This window comes from Coregonus lavaretus (genome assembly GCF_964263955.1).
Source record: "Coregonus lavaretus genome assembly, contig: HAP1_SCAFFOLD_236, whole genome shotgun sequence".
Taxonomy (NCBI): domain Eukaryota; kingdom Metazoa; phylum Chordata; class Actinopteri; order Salmoniformes; family Salmonidae; genus Coregonus; species Coregonus lavaretus.
Genome location: NW_028163050.1, coordinates 341,902 through 366,901, shown reverse-complemented (window position 1 = coordinate 366,901; position 25,000 = coordinate 341,902). Strand labels below are relative to the sequence as shown.

At 41.8% G+C, this 25,000-nt stretch overlaps 1 protein-coding gene across 1 annotated transcript in view; it reads left to right on the top strand.

Annotated features, from left to right (window-relative positions):
* The first annotated feature begins 17,224 nt into the window (after nucleotides 1-17,224).
* Nucleotides 17,225-25,000, top strand: part of LOC311118552 (ceramide glucosyltransferase) — a 54,818-nt gene continuing 47,042 nt past the window's right edge. Inside the window, exon 1 of the mRNA XM_084193344.1 lies at nucleotides 17,225-17,415. Coding sequence (XP_084049470.1) covers nucleotides 17,318-17,415 — 98 coding nt within the window. The 5' untranslated portion in view covers nucleotides 17,225-17,317. The remainder of the gene's footprint in view (nucleotides 17,416-25,000) is intronic.

Genomic DNA, 25,000 nt, shown 5'->3' with positions numbered 1-25,000 from the left:
ACACTGTGTTGTACAGAAACACTGTGTTTGCATATCTGAGTGTTTGTGAATACATCTACTGATGATAATGCCTGTTTGTATGGATAATTATTTTTATAGATATTGAATTGGGGATGTTTAAAGCCAGTGAAAGGTACTAATGTATAACTATAATAAGATGTATTGAAGCCTTATACAGCATATCGAGAGATGGGGACTAGAAGGGTCTATCTGCAAAAATATGATTCTGAGATAATTGGCTTTAAAGTTCTGAACCCTCATTGGTTTGAATGGTGTCTGAACCCCTCATTGGTTTGAATGGTGTCTGAACCCCTCATTGGTTTGAATGGTGTCTGAGACCCTCATTGGTTTGAATGGTGTCTGAACCCCTCATTGGTTTGAATGGTATCTGAACCCCTCATTGGTTTGAATGGTGTCTGAACCTCTCATTGGTTTGAATGGTGTCTGAACCCCTCATTGGTTTGAATGGTGTCTGAACCCCTCATTGGTTTGAATGGTGTCTGAACACCCTCATTGGTTTGAATGGTGTCTGACCCCCTCATTGTTTTGAATGGTGTCTGAACACCCTCATTGGTTTGAATGGTGTCAGCGATTTTTATCTTGTATTCTTTTGAACCTTCTAGTCCCAACCTCTGCTGGTATATGTAACGCCTTTCATAATATGATCTTTCAGCTCTCTAGGAAAATCTCATGGTGTGAAAGAATGAGAAGATGTATTTAAAACCTTCCTGGCGGAACTGTTGTTAAAACGAAGGCTTTGGCCTAACTGGCACCCTATTACCTATATAGTGCACCACTTCTGGTCTAAACTAGTGCACTACGTAGGGAATAGGGTGCCATTTGGGACGAAGCCCAAGGGTTAGGCAGGGTTGTATAGTCTGTTATTATAGATGCTCATCGTCCGTCTCTGGTCCTAACTGTTATCCCGTCCGACGCAGATTAACCGTACTTCTGAAAGTGCTTTATCTGGGTATGGGAAACCTGTCTGTTATGGGTTACAATGGAATAGGCCTTCCTTCCTATGCGTTGTCTTACCCGGGAAGGCTATTTTTTATTTATTTATTTTTTAGTCATTTAGCAGACGCTCTTATCCAGAGCGACTTACAGTTAGTGAGTGCATACCTTATTTTTTTTCATACTGGCCCCCCGTGGGAATCGAACCCACAACCCTGGCGTTACAAAAAGCCATGCTCTACCAACTGAGCTACATCCCTGCCGGCCATTCCCTCCCCTACCCTGGACGACGCTGGGCCGCCCCATGGGTCATCATGACTCTCGAGTCAGTAAAAATATCGTTCAAAAATAATAAATCGTTGGCTAACTGGACTGTTCTTTTACTGCTGCTCTTTATTATTTTTATTTTTTACAAAATTACAAGGGCTTGTAAGTAAGCATTTCACCTGTTGTATTCGGTGCATGTGACAAATACCTTTTGATTTGATCACTACTTTCTGCCCCGTCCTCAGTGGTCCTCCCCATCAGACGTTGGTGGCTTCCACATCAAAAGTTTGGGAAGTTAAACATTTTTTACCAGAAAGTGCCGTTTTATTCCCGTCAATATTTCAAATAGTCCTTAAACAATTTGACAAACAAACCCTGCCGAATTAAAGAAAGAAATCAACAGGACATATAATTCTAACTTGTAGACATGCGTCAACTTGTAGAACAACTAAAACTCAAAGCCAGTGTGGAACGGATTAAGGTAAGATAAACACAACTAGAAACATATAAAGGAAAGACAGATTTCAGGTATATGTATTGCGTGATCCACTGTGATGTGAGGGAGGGGGTCAATTCCATTTATATTTCAGTCAACCAAAATTCGCCTGGATGCTTCCTACATAGAAAAGGAAGTCCCCCTGGCAGTTTATTAATCGAGTAGCCTAAGCTAAATAAGAATATTTTTGCACAGTTGTCTGTCTCTTATTCTAAACGCTATGTTATTATTATTTTACGATATTAAAGGGCTGCTGTCAAAATGACAACATTCAGCTAAATTGACGTTCTGGTCATTTGTCAACCTTGGTGTTTCTATCATCTCAGTGACTTACGGTAATTATATGCACTTTTAACCCCATTCAAATGGACTTACGGTAATTATGTGCACCCATTCATATGGGGTACCGTTTTGGCCGCACCCTAGCTATTGTCTCAGGTAGACCTACTGTTTCTAGTCTAGTCCTTTGGAGTGATGCTGAGACCTACTGTTTCTATTCTAGCTTTCTTTCCTTACATTAATGACATTTATGACAGCATTATTTGTCATTCTTAAGCATTTAACAATTGAATTAGAACATTGAACTTTAACCAGTGCTTGACATGGGCAGGAGCTCAAATGTTCTACTGCTTGAGCTCCTGTTCCTCTTATAGAATATTAGCTCAACAGTATTGTGGAGCTCCTGCACCCAAATAGAGACAGTACACCCAAAATGAGTAGCGGAACCTATTTCTGTCCAAGCGAAGCACCGACTTAAACCCCGTATGAATCCTGGATCTTGGAGATCTCGGAAAATGCACTGTAAGTATAACTATGCCTACGTAACATAGAAGTATGTTTCACCGTGAAAACTGTTCTCACGGGCACACATATCCTAAATAATGTAGGCCGAATGCTTCTGACCGAAAGAGTCAACTACAGGTCTACTGTCATTAACGTATACTTGTTGGATGGATTAGATACACATTGGTGTCTGGCTTGTAGGCTAGTTGTCTAGTGATATTGGTGTCTGGCTTGTATGCTAGTTGTCTAGTGATATTGGTGTATAGCTGTAGGCTAGTTGTCTAGTGATATTGGTGTATAGCTGTAGGCTAGTTGTCTAGTGATATTGGTATCTAGTTGTAGGCTAGTTGTCTAGTGATATTGGTGTATAGTTGTAGGCTAGTTGTCTAGTGATATTGGTGTAGAGCTGTAGGCTAGTTGTCTAGTGATATTGGTGTATAGCTGTAGGCTAGTTGTCTAGTGATATTGGTGTATAGCTGTAGGCTAGTTGTCTAGTGATATTGGTGTATAGCTGTATGCTAGTTGTCTAGTGATATTGGTGTATAGTTGTAGGCTAGTTGTCTAGTGATATTGGTGTAGAGCTGTAGGCTAGTTGTCTAGTGATATTGGTGTATAGCTGTAGGCTAGTTGTCTAGTGATATTGGTGTAGAGCTGTATGCTAGTTGTCTAGTGATATTGGTGTATAGCTGTAGGCTAGTTGTCTAGTGATATTGGTGTATAGTTGTAGGCTAGTTGTCTAGTGATATTGGTGTAGAGCTGTAGGCTAGTTGTCTAGTGATATTGGTGTAGAGCTGTAGGCTAGTTGTCTAGTGATATTGGTGTAGAGCTGTAGGCTAGTTGTCTAGTGATATTGGTGTATAGCTGTAGGCTAGTTGTCTAGTGATATTGGTGTAGAGCTGTATGCTAGTTGTCTAGTGATATTGGTGTATAGTTGTAGGCTAGTTGTCTAGTGATATTGGTGTAGAGCTGTAGGCTAGTTGTCTAGTGATATTGGTGTATAGTTGTATGCTAGTTGTCTAGTGATATTGGTGTATAGCTGTAGGCTAGTTGTCTAGTGATATTGGTGTATAGCTGTAGGCTAGTTGTCTAGTGATATTGGTGTATAGCTGTATGCTAGTTGTCTAGTGATATTGGTGTATAGTTGTAGGCTAGTTGTCTAGTGATATTGGTGTAGAGCTGTAGGCTAGTTGTCTAGTGATATTGGTGTATAGCTGTAGGCTAGTTGTCTAGTGATATTGGTGTAGAGCTGTATGCTAGTTGTCTAGTGATATTGGTGTATAGCTGTAGGCTAGTTGTCTAGTGATATTGGTGTATAGTTGTAGGCTAGTTGTCTAGTGATATTGGTGTAGAGCTGTAGGCTAGTTGTCTAGTGATATTGGTGTAGAGCTGTAGGCTAGTTGTCTAGTGATATTGGTGTAGAGCTGTAGGCTAGTTGTCTAGTGATATTGGTGTATAGCTGTAGGCTAGTTGTCTAGTGATATTGGTGTAGAGCTGTATGCTAGTTGTCTAGTGATATTGGTGTATAGTTGTAGGCTAGTTGTCTAGTGATATTGGTGTAGAGCTGTAGGCTAGTTGTCTAGTGATATTGGTGTATAGTTGTATGCTAGTTGTCTAGTGATATTGGTGTATGGCTGTAGGCTAGTTGTCTAGTGATATTGGTGTATAGCTGGAGGCTAGTTGTCTAGTGATATTGGTGTATAGCTGTAGGCTAGTTGTCTAGTGATATTGGTGTCTGGCTTGTAGGCTAGTTGTCTAGTGATATTGGTGTATAGTTGTAGGCTAGTTGTCTAGTGATATTGGTGTAGAGCTGTAGGCTAGTTGTCTAGTGATATTGGTGTATAGCTGTAGGCTAGTTGTCTAGTGATATTGGTGTAGAGCTGTATGCTAGTTGTCTAGTGATATTGGTGTATAGTTGTAGGCTAGTTGTCTAGTGATATTGGTGTAGAGCTGTAGGCTAGTTGTCTAGTGATATTGGTGTATAGTTGTATGCTAGTTGTCTAGTGATATTGGTGTATGGCTGTAGGCTAGTTGTCTAGTGATATTGGTGTATAGCTGTAGGCTAGTTGTCTAGTGATATTGGTGTAGAGCTGTATGCTAGTTGTCTAGTGATATTGGTGTATAGCTGTAGGCTAGTTGTCTAGTGATATTGGTGTAGAGCTGGAGGCTAGTTGTCTAGTGATATTGGTGTATAGTTGTATGCTAGTTGTCTAGTGATATTGGTGTATAGTTGTAGGCTAGTTGTCTAGTGATATTGGTGTATAGCTGTAGACTAGTTGTCTAGTGATATTGGTGTAGAGCTGTAGGCTAGTTGTCTAGTGATATTGGTGTAGAGCTGTATGCTAGTTGTCTAGTGATATTGGTGTATAGCTGTAGGCTAGTTGTCTAGTGATATTGGTGTATAGTTGTATGCTAGTTGTCTAGTGATATTGGTGTATGGCTGTAGGCTAGTTGTCTAGTGATATTGGTATCTAGTTGTAGGCTAGTTGTCTAGTGATATTGGTGTATAGCTGTAGGCTAGTTGTCTGGTGATATTGGTGTAGAGCTGTAGGCTAGTTGTCTGGTGATATTGGTGTAGAGCTGTAGACTAGTTGTCTAGTGATATTGGTGTAGAGCTGTAGGCTAGTTGTCTAGTGATATTGGTGTATAGCTGTAGGCTAGTTGTCTGGTGATATTGGTGTAGAGCTGTAGACTAGTTGTCTAGTGATATTGGTGTAGAGCTGTAGGCTAGTTGTCTGGTGATATTGGTGTATAGTTGTAGGCTAGTTGTCTAGTGATATTGGTGTAGAGCTGTAGACTAGTTGTCTAGTGATATTGGTGTAGAGCTGTAGGCTAGTTGTCTAGTGATATTGGTGTATAGCTAGTTGTCTAGTGATATTGGTGTATAGTTGTAGGCTAGTTGTCTAGTGATATTGGTGTAGAGCTGTAGGCTAGTTGTCTAGTGATATTGGTGTAGAGCTGTATGCTAGTTGTCTAGTGATATTGGTGTATAGCTGGAGGCTAGTTGTCTAGTGATATTGGTGTAGAGCTGTAGGCTAGTTGTCTAGTGATATTGGTGTATAGTGATATTGGTGTATAGTTGTAGGCTAGTTGTCTAGTGATATTGGTGTATAGCTGTAGGCTAGTTGTCTAGTGATATTGGTGTATAGCTGTAGGCTAGTTGTCTAGTGATATTGGTGTATAGCTGGAGGCTAGTTGTCTAGTGATATTGGTGTATAGCTGTAGGCTAGTTGTCTAGTGATATTGGTGTATAGCTGTAGGCTAGTTGTCTAGTGATATTGGTGTATAGCTGGAGGCTAGTTGTCTAGTGATATTGGTGTATAGCTGTAGACTAGTTGTCTAGTGATATTGGTGTAGAGCTGTAGGCTAGTTGTCTAGTGATATTGGTGTAGAGCTGTAGGCTAGTTGTCTAGTGATATTGGTGTATAGCTGTAGGCTAGTTGTCTAGTGATATTGGTGTATAGCTAGTTGTCTAGTGATATTGGTGTATAGTTGTAGGCTAGTTGTCTAGTGATATTGGTGTATAGCTGTAGACTAGTTGTCTAGTGATATTGGTGTAGAGCTGTAGGCTAGTTGTCTAGTGATATTGGTGTAGAGCTGTAGGCTAGTTGTCTAGTGATATTGGTGTATAGCTGTAGGCTAGTTGTCTAGTGATATTGGTGTAGAGCTGTAGGCTAGTTGTCTAGTGATATTGGTGTAGAGCTGTAGGCTAGTTGTCTAGTGATATTGGTGTATAGCTGGAGGCTAGTTGTCTAGTGATATTGGTGTAGAGCTGTAGGCTAGTTGTCTAGTGATATTGGTGTAGAGCTGGAGGCTAGTTGTCTAGTGATATTGGTGTATAGCTGGAGGCTAGTTGTCTAGTGATATTGGTGTAGAGCTGTAGGCTAGTTGTCTAGTGATATTGGTGTAGAGCTGTAGGCTAGTTGTCTAGTGATATTGGTGTAGAGCTGTAGGCTAGTTGTCTAGTGATATTGGTGTAGAGCTGTAGGCTAGTTGTCTAGTGATATTGGTGTAGAGCTGTAGGCTAGTTGTCTAGTGATATTGGTGTAGAGCTGTAGGCTAGTTGTCTAGTGATATTGGTGTATAGTTATAGGCTAGTTGTCTAGTGATATTGGTGTATGGCTGTATGCTAGTTGTCTAGTGATATTGGTGTATAGTTGTATGCTAGTTGTCTAGTGATATTGGTGTATAGCTGTAGGCTAGTTGTCTAGTGATATTGGTGTATGGCTGTATGCTAGTTGTCTAGTGATATTGGTGTATAGCTGTAGGCTAGTTGTCTAGTGATATTGGTGTAGAGCTGGAGGCTAGTTGTCTAGTGATATTGGTGTATAGCTGTAGGCTAGTTGTCTAGTGATATTGGTGTAGAGCTGGAGGCTAGTTGTCTAGTGATATTGGTGTAGAGCTGTAGGCTAGTTGTCTAGTGATATTGGTGTATAGCTGTAGGCTAGTTGTCTAGTGATATTGGTGTAGAGCTGGAGGCTAGTTGTCTAGTGATATTGGTGTAGAGCTGTAGGCTAGTTGTCTAGTGATATTGGTGTATAGTTATAGGCTAGTTGTCTAGTGATATTGGTGTATGGCTGTATGCTAGTTGTCTAGTGATATTGGTGTATAGTTGTATGCTAGTTGTCTAGTGATATTGGTGTATAGCTGTAGGCTAGTTGTCTAGTGATATTGGTGTATGGCTGTATGCTAGTTGTCTAGTGATATTGGTGTATAGTTGTATGCTAGTTGTCTAGTGATATTGGTGTATAGCTAGTTGTCTAGTGATATTGGTGTATAGCTGTAGGCTAGTTGTCTAGTGATATTGGTGTATGGCTGTATGCTAGTTGTCTAGTGATATTGGTGTATAGTTGTATGCTAGTTGTCTAGTGATATTGGTGTAGAGCTGTAGGCTAGTTGTCTAGTGATATTGGTGTAGAGTTGTATGCTAGTTGTCTAGTGATATTGGTGTAGAGTTGTATGCTAGTTGTCTAGTGATATTGGTGTAGAGCTGTAGGCTAGTTGTCTAGTGATATTGGTGTAGAGCTGTAGGCTAGTTGTCTAGTGATATTGGTGTAGAGTTGTATGCTAGTTGTCTAGTGATATTGGTGTAGAGCTGTAGGCTAGTTGTCTAGTGATATTGGTGTAGAGCTGTAGGCTAGTTGTCTAGTGATATTGGTGTAGAGTTGTATGCTAGTTGTCTAGTGATATTGGTGTAGAGCTGTAGGCTAGTTGTCTAGTGATATTGGTGTAGAGCTGTAGGCTAGTTGTCTAGTGATATTGGTGTATGGCTGTAGGCTAGTTGTCTAGTGATATTGGTGTATAGCTGTAGGCTAGTTGTCTAGTGATATTGGTGTATAGTTGTAGGCTAGTTGTCTAGTGATATTGGTGTATGGCTGTATGCTAGTTGTCTAGTGATATTGGTGTATAGTTGTATGCTAGTTGTCTAGTGATATTGGTGTATAGCTGTAGGCTAGTTGTCTAGTGATATTGGTGTAGAGCTGTAGGCTAGTTGTCTAGTGATATTGGTGTATGGCTGTAGGCTAGTTGTCTAGTGATATTGGTGTATAGCTGTAGGCTAGTTGTCTAGTGATATTGGTGTATAGCTGTATGCTAGTTGTCTAGTGATATTGGTGTATAGCTGGAGGCTAGTTGTCTAGTGATATTGGTGTATGGCTGTAGGCTAGTTGTCTAGTGATATTGGTGTATAGTTATAGGCTAGTCGTCTAGTGATATTGGTGTAGAGCTGTAGGCTAGTTGTCTAGTGATATTGGTGTAGAGCTGTAGGCTAGTTGTCTAGTGATATTGGTGTATGGCTGTAGGCTAGTTGTCTAGTGATATTGGTGTATAGCTGTAGGCTAGTTGTCTAGTGATATTGGTGTAGAGCTGTAGGCTAGTTGTCTAGTGATATTGGTGTATGGCTGTAGGCTAGTTGTCTAGTGATATTGGTGTAGAGCTGTAGGCTAGTTGTCTAGTGATATTGGTGTATAGCTGTTGTCTAGTGATATTGGTGTATAGCTGTAGGCTAGTTGTCTAGTGATATTGGTGTAGAGCTGTAGGCTAGTTGTCTAGTGATATTGGTGTATGGCTTGTAGGCTAGTTGTCTAGTGATATTGGTGTATGGCTGTAGGCTAGTTGTCTAGTGATATTGGTGTATAGCTGTAGGCTAGTTGTCTAGTGATATTGGTGTATAGCTGTAGGCTAGTTGTCTAGTGATATTGGTGTATGGCTGTAGGCTAGTTGTCTAGTGATATTGGTGTAGAGCTGTAGGCTAGTTGTCTAGTGATATTGGTGTATAGTTGTAGGCTAGTTGTCTAGTGATATTGGTGTATAGCTGTAGGCTAGTTGTCTAGTGATATTGGTGTATAGCTGTAGGCTAGTTGTCTAGTGATATTGGTGTAGAGCTGTATGCTAGTTGTCTAGTGATATTGGTGTATAGCTGTAGGCTAGTTGTCTAGTGATATTGGTGTATAGTTGTATGCTAGTTGTCTAGTGATATTGGTGTATAGTTGTATGCTAGTTGTCTAGTGATATTGGTGTATGGCTGTAGGCTAGTTGTCTAGTGATATTGGTATCTAGTTGTAGGCTAGTTGTCTAGTGATATTGGTGTATAGCTGTTGTCTAGTGATATTGGTGTAGAGCTGTAGGCTAGTTGTCTAGTGATATTGGTGTATAGTTGTAGGCTAGTTGTCTAGTGATATTGGTGTAGAGCTGTAGGCTAGTTGTCTAGTGATATTGGTGTATAGTTGTAGGCTAGTTGTCTAGTGATATTGGTGTATAGTTGTATGCTAGTTGTCTAGTGATATTGGTGTATAGCTGTAGGCTAGTTGTCTAGTGATATTGGTGTATGGCTGTATGCTAGTTGTCTAGTGATATTGGTGTATAGTTGTATGCTAGTTGTCTAGTGATATTGGTGTATAGCTAGTTGTCTAGTGATATTGGTGTATAGCTGTAGGCTAGTTGTCTAGTGATATTGGTGTATGGCTGTATGCTAGTTGTCTAGTGATATTGGTGTATAGTTGTATGCTAGTTGTCTAGTGATATTGGTGTATAGCTGTAGGCTAGTTGTCTAGTGATATTGGTGTATAGCTGTAGGCTAGTTGTCTAGTGATATTGGTGTATAGCTGTAGGCTAGTTGTCTAGTGATATTGGTGTAGAGCTGTAGGCTAGTTGTCTAGTGATATTGGTGTATAGCTGTAGGCTAGTTGTCTAGTGATATTGGTGTATAGTTGTATGCTAGTTGTCTAGTGATATTGGTGTATAGCTGTAGGCTAGTTGTCTAGTGATATTGGTGTATAGCTGTAGGCTAGTTGTCTAGTGATATTGGTGTATAGTTGTAGGCTAGTTGTCTAGTGATATTGGTGTATAGTTGTATGCTAGTTGTCTAGTGATATTGGTGTAGAGCTGTAGGCTAGTTGTCTAGTGATATTGGTGTAGAGCTGTAGGCTAGTTGTCTAGTGATATTGGTGTAGAGTTGTAGGCTAGTTGTCTAGTGATATTGGTGTATAGCTGTAGGCTAGTTGTCTAGTGATATTGGTGTAGAGCTGTAGGCTAGTTGTCTAGTGATATTGGTGTAGAGCTGTAGGCTAGTTGTCTAGTGATATTGGTGTATGGCTGTAGGCTAGTTGTCTAGTGATATTGGTGTAGAGCTGTAGGCTAGTTGTCTAGTGATATTGGTGTAGAGCTGTAGGCTAGTTGTCTAGTGATATTGGTGTATAGCTGTAGGCTAGTTGTCTAGTGATATTGGTGTAGAGCTGTAGGCTAGTTGTCTAGTGATATTGGTGTATGGCTGTAGGCTAGTTGTCTAGTGATATTGGTGTATAGCTGTAGGCTAGTTGTCTAGTGATATTGGTGTAGAGCTGGAGGCTAGTTGTCTAGTGATATTGGTGTATAGCTGTAGGCTAGTTGTCTAGTGATATTGGTGTAGAGCTGTAGGCTAGTTGTCTAGTGATATTGGTGTATAGCTGGAGGCTAGTTGTCTAGTGATATTGGTGTATAGCTGTATGCTAGTTGTCTAGTGATATTGGTGTATAGTTGTATGCTAGTTGTCTAGTGATATTGGTGTATGGCTGTAGGCTAGTTGTCTAGTGATATTGGTGTATAGTTGTAGGCTAGTTGTCTAGTGATATTGGTGTATAGCTGTAGGCTAGTTGTCTAGTGATATTGGTGTATAGTTGTATGCTAGTTGTCTAGTGATATTGGTGTATGGCTGTAGGCTAGTTGTCTAGTGATATTGGTGTAGAGTTGTATGCTAGTTGTCTAGTGATATTGGTGTATGGCTGTAGGCTAGTTGTCTAGTGATATTGGTGTAGAGCTGTAGGCTAGTTGTCTAGTGATATTGGTGTAGAGCTGGAGGCTAGTTGTCTAGTGATATTGGTGTATAGCTGGAGGCTAGTTGTCTAGTGATATTGGTGTATAGCTGTAGGCTAGTTGTCTAGTGATATTGGTGTAGAGCTGTATGCTAGTTGTCTAGTGATATTGGTGTATAGCTGGAGGCTAGTTGTCTAGTGATATTGGTGTATAGCTGGAGGCTAGTTGTCTAGTGATATTGGTATCTAGTTGTAGGCTAGTTGTCTAGTGATATTGGTGTATAGCTGTTGTCTAGTGATATTGGTGTAGAGCTGTAGGCTAGTTGTCTAGTGATATTGGTGTAGAGCTGTATGCTAGTTGTCTAGTGATATTGGTGTATAGCTGGAGGCTAGTTGTCTAGTGATATTGGTGTATAGTTATAGGCTAGTTGTCTAGTGATATTGGTGTATAGCTGTAGGCTAGTTGTCTGGTGATATTGGTGTATAGCTGTAGGCTAGTTGTCTAATGATATTGGTGTATAGCTGTAGGCTAGTTGTCTAGTGATATTGGTGTATAGTTGTAGGCTAGTTGTCTAGTGATATTGGTGTATAGCTGTAGGCTAGTTGTCTAGTGATATTGGTGTATAGCTGTAGGCTAGTTGTCTAGTGATATTGGTGTATAGTTGTAGGCTAGTTGTCTAGTGATATTGGTGTATAGCTGTAGGCTAGTTGTCTAGTGATATTGGTGTATAGTTGTAGGCTAGTTGTCTAGTGATATTGGTGTATAGCTGGAGGCTAGTTGTCTAGTGATATTGGTGTATGGCTGTAGGCTAGTTGTCTAGTGATATTGGTGTAGAGCTGTAGGCTAGTTGTCTAGTGATATTGGTGTAGAGCTGTAGGCTAGTTGTCTGGTGATATTGGTGTATAGTTGTAGGCTAGTTGTCTAGTGATATTGGTGTAGAGCTGTAGGCTAGTTGTCTAGTGATATTGGTGTATAGCTGTAGGCTAGTTGTCTAGTGATATTGGTGTATAGCTGTAGGCTAGTTGTCTAGTGATATTGGTGTATAGCTGTAGGCTAGTTGTCTAGTGATATTGGTGTATAGCTGGAGGCTAGTTGTCTAGTGATATTGGTGTATGGCTGTAGGCTAGTTGTCTAGTGATATTGGTGTAGAGCTGTAGGCTAGTTGTCTAGTGATATTGGTGTATAGCTGTAGGCTAGTTGTCTAGTGATATTGGTGTATAGCTGGAGGCTAGTTGTCTAGTGATATTGGTGTATAGTTGTAGGCTAGTTGTCTAGTGATATTGGTGTATAGCTGGAGGCTAGTTGTCTAGTGATATTGGTGTATGGCTGTAGGCTAGTTGTCTAGTGATATTGGTGTAGAGCTGTAGGCTAGTTGTCTAGTGATATTGGTGTATAGCTGTAGGCTAGTTGTCTAGTGATATTGGTGTATAGCTGGAGGCTAGTTGTCTAGTGATATTGGTGTATAGCTGTAGGCTAGTTGTCTAGTGATATTGGTGTATAGTTGTAGGCTAGTTGTCTAGTGATATTGGTGTATAGCTGGAGGCTAGTTGTCTAGTGATATTGGTATATAGCTGTAGGCTAGTTGTCTAGTGATATTGGTGTAGAGCTGTAGGCTAGTTGTCTAGTGATATTGGTGTATAGCTGTAGGCTAGTTGTCTAGTGATATTGGTGTAGAGCTGTAGGCTAGTTGTCTAGTGATATTGGTGTATAGCTGTATGCTAGTTGTCTAGTGATATTGGTGTATAGCTGTAGGCTAGTTGTCTAGTGATATTGGTGTATAGTTGTAGGCTAGTTGTCTAATGATATTGGTGTATAGCTGTAGGCTAGTTGTCTAGTGATATTGGTGTATAGCTGGAGGCTAGTTGTCTAGTGATATTGGTGTATAGCTGTAGGCTAGTTGTCTAGTGATATTGGTGTAGAGCTGGAGGCTAGTTGTCTAGTGATATTGGTGTATAGTTGTTGTCTAGTGATATTGGTGTATAGCTGGAGGCTAGTTGTCTAGTGATATTGGTGTATGGCTGTAGGCTAGTTGTCTAGTGATATTGGTGTAGAGCTGGAGGCTAGTTGTCTAGTGATATTGGTGTATAGCTGTAGGCTAGTTGTCTAGTGATATTGGTGTAGAGCTGTAGGCTAGTTGTCTAGTGATATTGGTGTATAGCTGTAGGCTAGTTGTCTAGTGATATTGGTGTAGAGCTGGAGGCTAGTTCTCTAGTGATATTGGTGTAGAGCTGTAGGCTAGTTGTCTAGTGATATTGGTGTATAGCTGGAGGCTAGTTGTCTAGTGATATTGGTGTAGAGCTGGAGGCTAGTTGTCTAGTGATATTGGTGTATAGCTGGAGGCTAGTTGTCTAGTGATATTGGTGTATAGCTGGAGGCTAGTTGTCTAGTGATATTGGTGTATAGCTGTAGGCTAGTTGTCTAGTGATATTGGTGTATAGCTGTTGTCTAGTGATATTGGTGTCTAGTTGTAGGCTAGTTGTCTAGTGATATTGTCGACCATCATCAGCTGATCCAGGAAAGAAAACAAATATTGATAGAAAAGAATAGAGCTAAATAAATGATCTACCTCTTGAGGCCACTGACAGCACGGAGAACACCAATACCCACACGCACCTGTAAAACAAAGAAATGAGCGCTCTAAACTGCCGACTGACAAAAGCAAACAATGATAAATCAACGGATAAATCTAATGCATTGGAATAAAGGCTATTTAAAAAAAAAATCTAGGACGTATTTATCGAGCCCGTTGGGGAATTTTAGCGATGAGACAAAATCGTAATTGGATCGCAATTGGATATCACGAAATTGTGGAGAAAAAGGGGGTAAAATACAACAACAAAAATAAGAAGAAAAGTCTGACTTATTTTTGCTCTTTGGAGAGCATAGGTCATAGGTCATAGGTCATTCACACTTCCTCCATCGGGTTTGGTTTTGAGTGGTTTTCTCCACTTATGTTCTTACTTCTTTTTTAATGCAGGCTATCCTCACTCAAAACTGGAGACTTTTCAGCGCCTCTTTCTTCTTGCCAGGCTTGTAACCAACTCAATGGCAAATAGTGGTCCTCTGTAGCTCAATTGGTAGAGCATGGCGCTTGTAACGCCAGGGTAGTGGGTTTGATCCCCGGGACCACCCATACGTAAAAATGTATGCACACATGACTGTAAGTCACTTTGGATAAAAGCATCTGCTAAATGGCATTATTATTATTATTATTATTATTATTAATTAAATACTGCAACACCTTCAATCCACCACAAGATGGACACCTTTAGTATCATAAAACTCTTACTAGCCAGAGGCTAAGTTGCTATGTAGCTAAAAACAATAGTAAATCCATAAATCGTCTGTTCCATTATATACAGCATTTCATTGGAATATGGCCGGTCAATCCCGGTCAAAACAACATGCTGTAAAACAGTAAGACGGACACTGTTGAATGGGCTTTAATAAGTTTAGAATTATTTTATGGAGAAGGGGTGAGATTATTTTACAGGACAAAGTCTGAGTGTTACTACAGGAATCAATATTCTTGCGTCAGATATCCACAGAGGTTGTTTAAGAGCACCAGAAAGGGAACGTTTATTTTAGTAAACAAACCAACATGCTGTATGGATGAAGGTTATGGACATTAAACCAACATGCTGTATGGATGAAGGTTATGGACATTAAACCAACATGCTGTATGGATGAAGGTTATGTACATTAAACCAACATGCTTTATGGATGAAGGTTATGGACATTAAACCAACATGCTGTATGGATGAAGGTTATGGACATTAAACCAACATGCTGTATGGATGAAGGTTATGTACATTAAACCAACATGCTTTATGGATGAAGGTTATGTACATTAAACCAACATGCTGTATGGATGAAGGTTATGTACATTAAACCAACATGCTGTATGGATGAAGGTTATGTACATTAAACCAACATGCTGTATGGATGAAGGTTATGTACATTAAACCAACATGCTGTATGGATGAAGGTTATGTACATTAAACCAACATGCTGTATGGATGAAGGTTATGTACACTAAACCAACATGCTTGTGACGGAAATGTCTGTTAAACCTTTATCATGCTTGTGTACTAGAAGCTCTTTCTTTAAGCCTAGTTGCTTAGGCATTCATTCTCAGATGATTGAGTATATCTGGATCATATGAGATGGGATTGTGTTTGCATGGATATGGGCCTGTTTCGAACTGTTCTGCGTGTGTAGCATAGGAACCTAGTTTTAGAGAAGTATGGACATGATGTCTGCTAGTCGGAAGGGAAAGAACCGGTTCCTCTCAATCTACTGAAACCAGAGCGTTAGTGTTACACCCTGCTAATGATGAAGCTGTTGTCCTGGCTAAGGCCTGTTGCTGGGGGTGATGAAGCTGTTGTCCTGGCTACGGCCTGTTGCTGGGGGTGATGAAGCTGTTGTCCTGGCTACGGCCTGTTGCTGGGGGTGATGAAGCTGTTGTCCTGGCTACGGCCTGTTGCTGGGGGTGATGAAGCTGTTGTCCTGGCTACGGCCTGTTGCTGGGGGTGATGAAGCTGTTGTCCTGGCTACGGCCTGTTGCTGGGGGTGATGAAGCTGTTGTCCTGGCTAAGGCCTGTTGCTGGGGGTGATGAAGCTGTTGTCCTGGCTACGGCCTGTTGCTGGGGGTGATGAAGCTGTTGTCCTGGCTAAGGCCTGTTGCTGGGGGTGATGAAGCTGTTGTCCTGGCTAAGGCCTGTTGCTGGGGGTGTGTGTGTCTGTGAGGGTGTTAAGCCCCACACGTCATCTAGGCAGACCGCGAAAGACGCTCGCTTGCTCGGGTCAAGGGACCATTCATCTACTTTTGAGGAACTAAATTATCTGGGGAGATTTCCTGTTGTTGTAACACCTATTGTCCTCAGAATGAGACAACCTTTTCCACAGTTAGTGTGTACCCTGTACCCTGTACCCCAGTTCCGTCTCATTGTCCAGGTTATGTACATTGCATTTACATATACATTTTAGTCATTTAGCAGACGCTCTTATCCAGAGCGACTTACAGTTAGTGAATACATATTTTTTTATACTGGCCCCCCGTGGGAATCGAACCCACAACCCTGGCGTTGCAAACGCCATGCTCTATCAACTGAGCTACATCCCTGCCGGCCATTCCCTCCCCTACCCTGGACGACGCTGGGCCAATTGTGCGCCGCCCATGAGTCTCCCGGTCGCGGCCGGCTGCGACAGAGCCTGGATTCGAACCAGGATCTAGTGGCACAGTTAGCATTAAACCAACATGCTGTATGGATGAAGGTTATGTACATTAAACCAACATGCTTTATGGATGAAGGTTATGTACATTAAACCAACGTGCTGTATTGATTCATTTTCATCGATTATTACCTGTCTGTTATTTGGTATTGTTGAAATATTTTGTACTCTTGAATTGTATGTCTTAACTTGCTTCGCTCACATGTGGCCAGTTTGTGTGTTAATTCATTCATGAATGTTTCATGTGTCACAAAAAAAGTTCTCAATTGGCTGTTTATGGGAAATGATTTTGTATGATTAATTCATGGCCTATTGTATACTGAATGTGTAGACTTCGCACCAACACATTCACACCCACAACTCCTTTTTATAATTGTGCATGACACCCAATGCTTTCTATATGAATGATGCACTCCACTCTTGTCCCCATGGATATGTGTCCTTATGGCATCATGTGACCGGAGCGTCTCCCCTCTGGCTGTATGTTCACACCGATACTTATTATGCTAATATCTCTTATGTGCTGAGTATTGTCTCACTCTCATTGACAATGGAAATCTCTGGTGTTACACAACATGTACGAGGAAGTGTGTGTGTGTGTGTGTGTGTGTGTGTGTTTTTTTGGAAATGCTCAATGGGTGCAAGTATTGCTGGAGTACATTCCCAATTACAAGTCATGCATTCCATGAATACAAGGCAGTTTTTGATAAGGTCTTGAATTAAATGATCTGTTCATAAAGATAACAGGAAACTTGACTGTGGAAACACAAAAAGCTTTTTTTCTGTTATGCAAAATTAAACTTTACAGCTTCTGCAACCTAAAATGTAACCTAGTCCTTCTCTAAGGAACTCCTTTCTCCAACATAGGCAGGCCTACAATTATTATTTACAACTGTTGATGATATTGCAACAGTCTATCGTTCTAAAGAAGGAATGCATTGACATGCTTTCTCACACAAGTTGTATTGTATTATATAGCGCAATAAAATGTATGCACGCATGACTGTAAGTCGCTTTGGATAAAAGCGTCTGCTAAATGGCTTATTATGATTATTATGATTATTATTATGATGATGATGATCTGTAGTAGTAGACGAGAGACGTGGTTCTTTAGTCTAGAGCTGGAGGTGTTGTTCAGTCAGCAGACTACCGTCGTCATGGGCGGAAGGACCGTACCCCGCCCAGTTCGTACCCCGCCTCAGATTCTCTACCTCGGGCGAAAACCGCTCTCCGGTCTGCGTGGATATTTACACCCGTGGTGTAGCCACAACAACGGGCTGTAGCGTAGCCACAACCATGGCCCTTCTGGATCTTGCCATGCAAGGGCTCTCCGTCTTTGGATTCATTCTATTTATCGTGCTGTGGTTTATGCACTTCATGTCCATCATCTATGTGTAAGTATTGCATATGTATTTAGCTAGCTAGTAGCGGATTTAACTCACCTCCACCATATACGATGAGTTGAGCAGCGACTAGTGTGGGCAGACAGGAACTCTGAATCACATCAAATTACGTTTTTTAAAATAAAAAAACTACTGATTTCAGCACCCAAAAAATAGTCTGCAATTACACACGACACTGTTCTGCGTAATTGCGGCATATTTGTGTGCTGAAATCAGTAGTTTTTGATAAAAACTTGATGTCGGAGCTCCAGTCCGCTCAACTCCATTGTAAATCGTTGAGTTTAGTCAGCTAGTTAGCTATGTCGCTTAAGACAAATCAGCAAGCTAACGGTAGTTAACTCAAAGTTGTCAAATATATATATATATAGCAAGCTGCTACTAACTAGCTATCTATGCCGATATAGTGAATTTATAATTCCTCTAACCTCGACCAGGATAACTAACTAGCTAGCCACCGTGAGCTAGATGGCTAGCTAAACATCGATTAGTTTGCTAGCTAACGTCAGCTGACTAGTTACCTAGCCAAGGTTGAGTGGGCACTGTGACGTTAGTTAACAAACATGTAACTAGTTACAGTTGTTAGCTAACTATTTGTAAGATACTACCAAAGATACTGGTTGATGCTGTTTCTTTGTCTAGACTGGTGTTTTTCAGCGCTTCCTTGTCTTTCTGATGCTGCATTATCTACAGTAGGTAGATAGCTAACGTTACTTTACATCTACCTACCTAATTCGTAGATTTAGCTTGTTTGATAGCGATCTAGTACCTGCTCTTGTGGCTAAGGAAATCCGTTAACGGTGTCATTTTCATTACGGTGATAGGCAGCGGGAGAAAGCACCGTTTCCCCCATTTGATGGGGAGTTAGAGGCCGATTATACTCAACTCTACGAGGTAGAGGCCGATTATACTCAACTCTACGAGGTAGAGGCCGATTATACTCAACTCTACGAGGTAGAGGCCGATTATACTCAACTCTACGAGGTAGAGGCCGATTATACTCAACTCTACGAGGTAGAGGAGGAGAGGCCGATTATACTCAACTCTACGAGGTAGAGGCCGATTATACTCAACTCTACGAGGTAGAGGCCGATTATACTCAACTCTACGAGGTAGAGGCCGATTATACTCAACTCTACGAGGTAGAGGCCGATTATACTCAACTCTACGAGGTAGAGGCCGATTATACTCAACTCTACGAGGTAGAGGCCGATTATACTCAACTCTACGAGGTAGAGGCCGATTATACTCAACTCTACGAGGTAGAGGCCGATTATACTCAACTCTACGAGGTAGAGGCCGATTATACTCAACTCTACGAGGTAGAGGCCGATTATACTCAACTCTACGAGGTAGAGGCCGATTATACTCAACTCTACGAGGTAGAGGCCGATTATACTCAACTCTACGAGGTAGAGGCCGATTATACTCAACTCTACGAGGTAGAGGCCGATTATACTCAACTCTACGAGGTAGAGGCCGATTATACTCAACTCTACGAGGTAGAGGCCGATTATACTCAACTCTACGAGGTAGAGGCCGATTATACTCAACTCTACGAGGTAGAGGCCGATTATACTCAACTCTACGAGGTAGAGGCCGATTATACTCAACTCTACGAGGTAGAGGCCGATTATACTCAACTCTACGAGGTAGAGGCCGATTATACTCAACTCTACGAGGTAGAGGCCGATTATACTCAACTCTACGAGGTAGAGGCCGATTATACTCAACTCTACGAGGTAGAGGCCGATTATACTCAACTCTACGAGGTAGAGGCCGATTATACTCAACTCTATGAGGTAGAGGAACATTTTAGTACAGTCCCGTTTCTGTCTCAGGCACAAACTTCTCTAGACAGAGTTCAGCCACACACTAAATCAGATTTAGTGATTGTTTTTCCTGTAGGCAATGTGTTCTAGCTGCTCATGTGCACATTACATTAACTGAAATTAATTGCTGGTAGCTAGCTACTAGTTTTACGAGACTAGGCAGTGGCTGTTATTCATATTGACATAGAAGTAGCTGAATGTAGAGAATCGGCTCATGTGTCTTTACTCAAAGACTGGGATAGGAAAGTTGTCAGTGTTGCCTGGATTCGAGGTGCCCACGAAATGCCACTCTATTCCTGGCTATGTATCGCAATACGTTCTCTGGTCAAAAGTAGTGGTCTGTATCCAGGCTCTGTCGTAGCCGGCCGCGACCGGGTGACCCATGGGGCGGCGCACAATTGGCCCAGCGTCGTCCAGGGTAGGGATGTAGCTCAGTTGGTAGAGCATGGCGTTTTGTAACGCCAGGGTTGTGGGTTCGATTCCCACGGGGGGCCAGTATGAAAAAAATATAAGGTATGCACTCACTAACTGTAAGTCGCTCTGGATAAGAGCGTCTGCAAAATGACTATAATGTATATAAGGAATAGGGTGCCATTTGGGACGAACCCAGGAGTCAGGACAGGAGAAAAGTGGTATTTTTGGCATGGGACTATAGCTAATGGATGGGGAGGCTGACTATTGTAATGGATCAATGTGATGTATACATGTGTAGCTAATGGGTTTGCTGCGTCAAAACCCAATGTTGAAGACTCCTGCCCACTAGTATCAACACTTATATTTAGTTTGGGATTAATCATTGATCTTCTGTAAATTTAAAGGCCCAGTGCAGTCAGTGTGATTTAAATCTATTTATCTGTGTTATTCCTGATTTTGTTTTTGTTTTTTCAACCAGCAACTATCTACACAGGACCTTCTAATCAGCAGGTTTGAATGGGCGGGAGTTTTGTATTTCCCAGGTGACATCATCATCTGGTAAATTGGTTAATAGACCAATAACAAACACTTCCAAGCCTCTCTGCCAATCCAAATCACTTTTATTTCCTGGGCGGGAACTTCATGTGTGGTGAGGAATGGTACATACAAGACACAACAACATGGAACACTAAAACATGTAGGCTACAGTATAAAGGATTAGACGCATTTCTATGCAATCCCAGGGTATATACTATGAAACGTAGAAACACGCTATTTTTTTACATACGTTGATGTTGGGGTGGTGCTGGAGATGATCAAATATGAAGTTGACATAAAAATTAAAATAAATCCCTTTATGTGATTTGCTTTGTATAAAAGTAAAGACTCAGCTTCAAAATGGCGTATCATACACTGTGGTTGGAGGAAACATGCTTTAAAAGTTGACACATTTACAATCTCATTTAGGAGAAAAGGGCTTTCAAACATGTTGCTGTGATTTACACACTTCCTCTACATTAATCACTGGGAATACTTTCACCAAATTGCCAAAAATGGATTCTCTGAAAGTTCTCTCACTAAGTTCCCCCATCAGGTAAAACATTAGGCTAACAGTATTACATTCCCTGTAATGTATAGTGAAGACACCCCTTTCACATTGACCAGCTACAATGCTGTTCTTTGTTTTACGCCCATTTAGCATCCTCTTAAGCCCACCCACCTCTTTAAGAATTCACATGTCAACCCATGCGACTGTGGCCATGTGCTAAAGCAGTGAGGTAGTGCTTAAAAAATATATATATATATATATTTTATTAGCTTCAAGTGCTAGCCTACAAGTAGGGACCAAGCCCCTGCCACTCACAACAACAAAAGACGAAATATACAGTGAGGGGAAATAAGTATTTGATCCCCTGCTGATTTTGTACGTTTGCCCACTGACAAAGACATGATCAGTCTATAATTTTAATGGTAGGTTTATTTGAACAGTGAGAGACAGAATACCAACAAAAAAATCCAGAAAGACGCATGTCAAAAATATTATAAATTGATTTGCATTTTAATGAGGGAAATAAGTATTTGACCCCTCTGCAAAACATGACTTAGTACTTGGTGGCAAAACCCTTGTTGGCAATCACAGAGGTCAGACGTTTCTTGTAGTTGGCCACCAGGTTTGCACACATCTCAGGAGGGATTTTGTTCCACTCCTCTTTGCAGATCTTCTCCAAGTCATTAAGGTTTTGAGGCTGACGTTTGGCAACTCGAACCTTCAGCTCCCTCCACAGATTTTCTATGGTATTAAGGTGTGGAGACTGGCTAGGCCACTCCAGGACCTTAATGTGCCTCTTCAAAATAGGCTACTAAAGCATGATTTGGCCCCAGGATCATTAGGTTCCCCTAGCCTTTTACCGGATCATTAGGTTCCCCTAGCCTTCTACCGGATCATTAGGTTCCCCTAGCCTTCTACCGGATCATTAGGTTCCCCTAGCCTTCTACGGGATCATTAGGTTCCCCTAGCCTTCTACCGGATCATTAGGTTCCCCTAGCCTTTTACCGGATCATTAGGTTCCCCTAGCCTTCTACCGGATCATTAGGTTCCCCTAGCCTTCTACCGGATCATTAGGTTCCCCTAGCCTTCTACCGGATCATTAGGTTCCCCTAGCCTTCTACCGGATCATTAGGTTCCCCTAGCCTTCTACCGGATCATTAGGTTCCCCTAGCCTTCTACCGGATCATTAGGTTCCCCTAGCCTTCTACGGGATCATTAGGTTCCCCTAGCCTTCTACGGGATCATTAGGTTCCCCTAGCCTTCTACCGGATCATTAGGTTCCCCTAGCCTTCTACCGGATCATTAGGTTCCCCTAGCCTTCTACCGGATCATTAGGTTCCCCTAGCCTTCTACCGGATCATTAGGTTCCCCTAGCCTTCTACCGGATCATTAGGTTCCCCTAGCCTTCTACGGGATCATTAGGTTCCCCTAGCCTTCTACGGGATCATTAGGTTCCCCTAGCCTTCTACCGGATCATTAGGTTCCCCTAGCCTTCTACGGGATCATTAGGTTTCCCTAGCCTTCTACCGGATCATTAGGTTCCCCTAGCCTTCTACAGGATCATTAGGTTCCCCTAGCCTTCTACGGGATCATTAGGTTCCCCTAGCCTTCTACAGGATCATTAGGTTCCCCTAGCCTTCTCCAGGATCATTAGGTTCCCCTAGCCTTCTACGCGATCATTAGGTTCCCCTAGCCTTCTACGGGATCATTAGGTTCCCCTAGCCTTCTACGGGATCATTAGGTTCCCCTAGCCTTCTCCAGGATCATTAGGTTCCCCTAGCCTTCTACGGGATCATTAGGTTCCCCTAGCCTTCTACGGGATCATTAGGTTCCCCTAGCCTTCTACGGGATCATTAGGTTCCCCTAGCCTTCTACCGGATCATTAGGTTCCCCTAGCCTTCTACGGGATCATTAGGTTCCCCTAGCCTTCTACGGGATCATTAGGTTCCCCTTCTACAGAATCATTAGGTTCCCCTAGCCTTCTACGGGATCATTAGGTTCCCCTAGCCTTCTACGGGATCATTAGGTTCCCCTAGCCTTCTACCGGATCATTAGGTTCCCCTAGCCTTCTACGGGATCATTAGGTTTCCCTAGCCTTCTACCGGATCATTAGGTTCCCCTAGCCTTCTACAGGATCATTAGGTTCCCCTAGCCTTCTACGGGATCATTAGGTTCCCCTAGCCTTCTACAGGATCATTAGGTTCCCCTAGCCTTCTCCAGGATCATTAGGTTCCCCTAGCCTTCTACGCGATCATTAGGTTCCCCTAGCCTTCTACGGGATCATTAGGTTCCCCTAGCCTTCTACGGGATCATTAGGTTCCCCTAGCCTTCTCCAGGATCATTAGGTTCCCCTAGCCTTCTACGGGATCATTAGGTTCCCCTAGCCTTCTACGGGATCATTAGGTTCCCCTAGCCTTCTACGGGATCATTAGGTTCCCCTAGCCTTCTACCGGATCATTAGGTTCCCCTAGCCTTCTACGGGATCATTAGGTTCCCCTAGCCTTCTACGGGATCATTAGGTTCCCCTTCTACAGAATCATTAGGTTCCCCTAGCCTTCTACGGGATCATTAGGTTCCCCTAGCCTTCTACGGGATCATTAGGTTCCCCTAGCCTTCTACAGGATCATTAGGTTCCCCTAGCCTTCTACCGGATCATTAGGTTCCCCTCTACAGGATCATTAGGTTCCCCTTCTAAAAAATAATAATTGTGGATTGTTTTAAATCTCATTGCCTACAGTCAGAAGGAAAGGTAGCGCTTGCAGTTTGGGCTGCACACGCTGCAAATACCAAATAGATAGTTGTTGTGATGCGATAGAAATTGCAATATTTCAACGTTCAATTGCGGGAAAAACCGTTTGGAAAGCAAATGGCTATTGCTGTAAAGAGAAGACAATGAAAATACTAATCTGTCTTCAAATGTGACCGACCGGCTCGATTCGGTCTTATGTAGCAACATTTGAAATTGTGTTTTTTTTTACATTGGATAAAAGTAGCGACTCGGAGCTAGAAAATTGTATATCATACACTACAGTTGAGGAACAATGGGAAAGTAATTCTGCTTTGAAAGTTGATTAACTTGTAACCTCACCTTTGAGTAAATGGCCCTTGAATGTTTTGGTACACCCACCTGGAGAGCTCTTCTTTGTCTACACCCATTCAGCATCGTTCACACCCTCTTTAGCCATAGCCCCACCCATCTCTTTAAGGATTCACATGTGAGGCCATGTACTAAACAACCAAAGAAGACAGGTTTATACTAAGGGTGTATTTGTAAATTCAATCTGCAAAGAAAGAACTGTAGGTATCTGATATAGCCTGTAGGTATCTGATATAGGTATCTGATATAGGTATCTGATATAGCCTGTAGGTATCTGATATAGCCTGTAGGTATCTGATATAGCCTGTATGTATCTGATATAGCCTGTAGGTATCTGATATAGCCTGTAGGTATCTGATATAGGTATCTGATATACTCCTGAGTGGCGCAGTGGTCTAAGGCTGTGCCACTAGAGATCCTGGTTCGAATCCAGGCTCTGTCGCAGCCGGCCGCGACCGGGAGACTCATGGGCGGCGCACAATTGGCCCAGCGTCGTCCAGGGTAGGGGAGGGAATGGCCGGCAGGGATGTAGCTCAGTTGATAGAGCATGGCGTTTGCAACGCCAGGGTTGTGGGTTCGATTCCCATGGGGGGCCAGTATAAAAAAATAAATGTATTCACTAACTGTAAGTCGCTCTGGATAAGAGCGTCTGCTAAATGACTAAAAATGTAAAAAAATGTAAAATATAGCCTGTAGGTATCATATATGACCTGTAGGTATCTGATATAGCCTGTAGGTATCTGATATAGGTATCTGATATAGCCTGTAGGTATCTGATATAGGTATCTGATATAGGTATCTGATATTTATTTTTATTTATTTTTATTTCACCTTTATTTAACCAGGTAAGCCAGTTGAGAACAGGTTCTCATTTACAACTGCGACCTGGCCAAGATAAAGCAAAGTAGTGCAATAAAAACAACACAGAGTTACATATGGGGTAAAAAAAAACATAAAGTCAGAAATACAACAGAAAATATATATACAGTGTGTGCAAATGTAGCAAGTTATGGAGGTAAGGCAATAAATAGGCTATAGTGCAGAATAATTACAATAGTATTAACACTGGAATGCTAGATGTGCAAGAGATTATGTGCAAATAGAGATACTGGGGTGCAAAAGAGCAAAATAAATAACAATATAGGGATGAGGTAGTTGGGTGGGCTAATTTCAGATGGGCTGTGTACA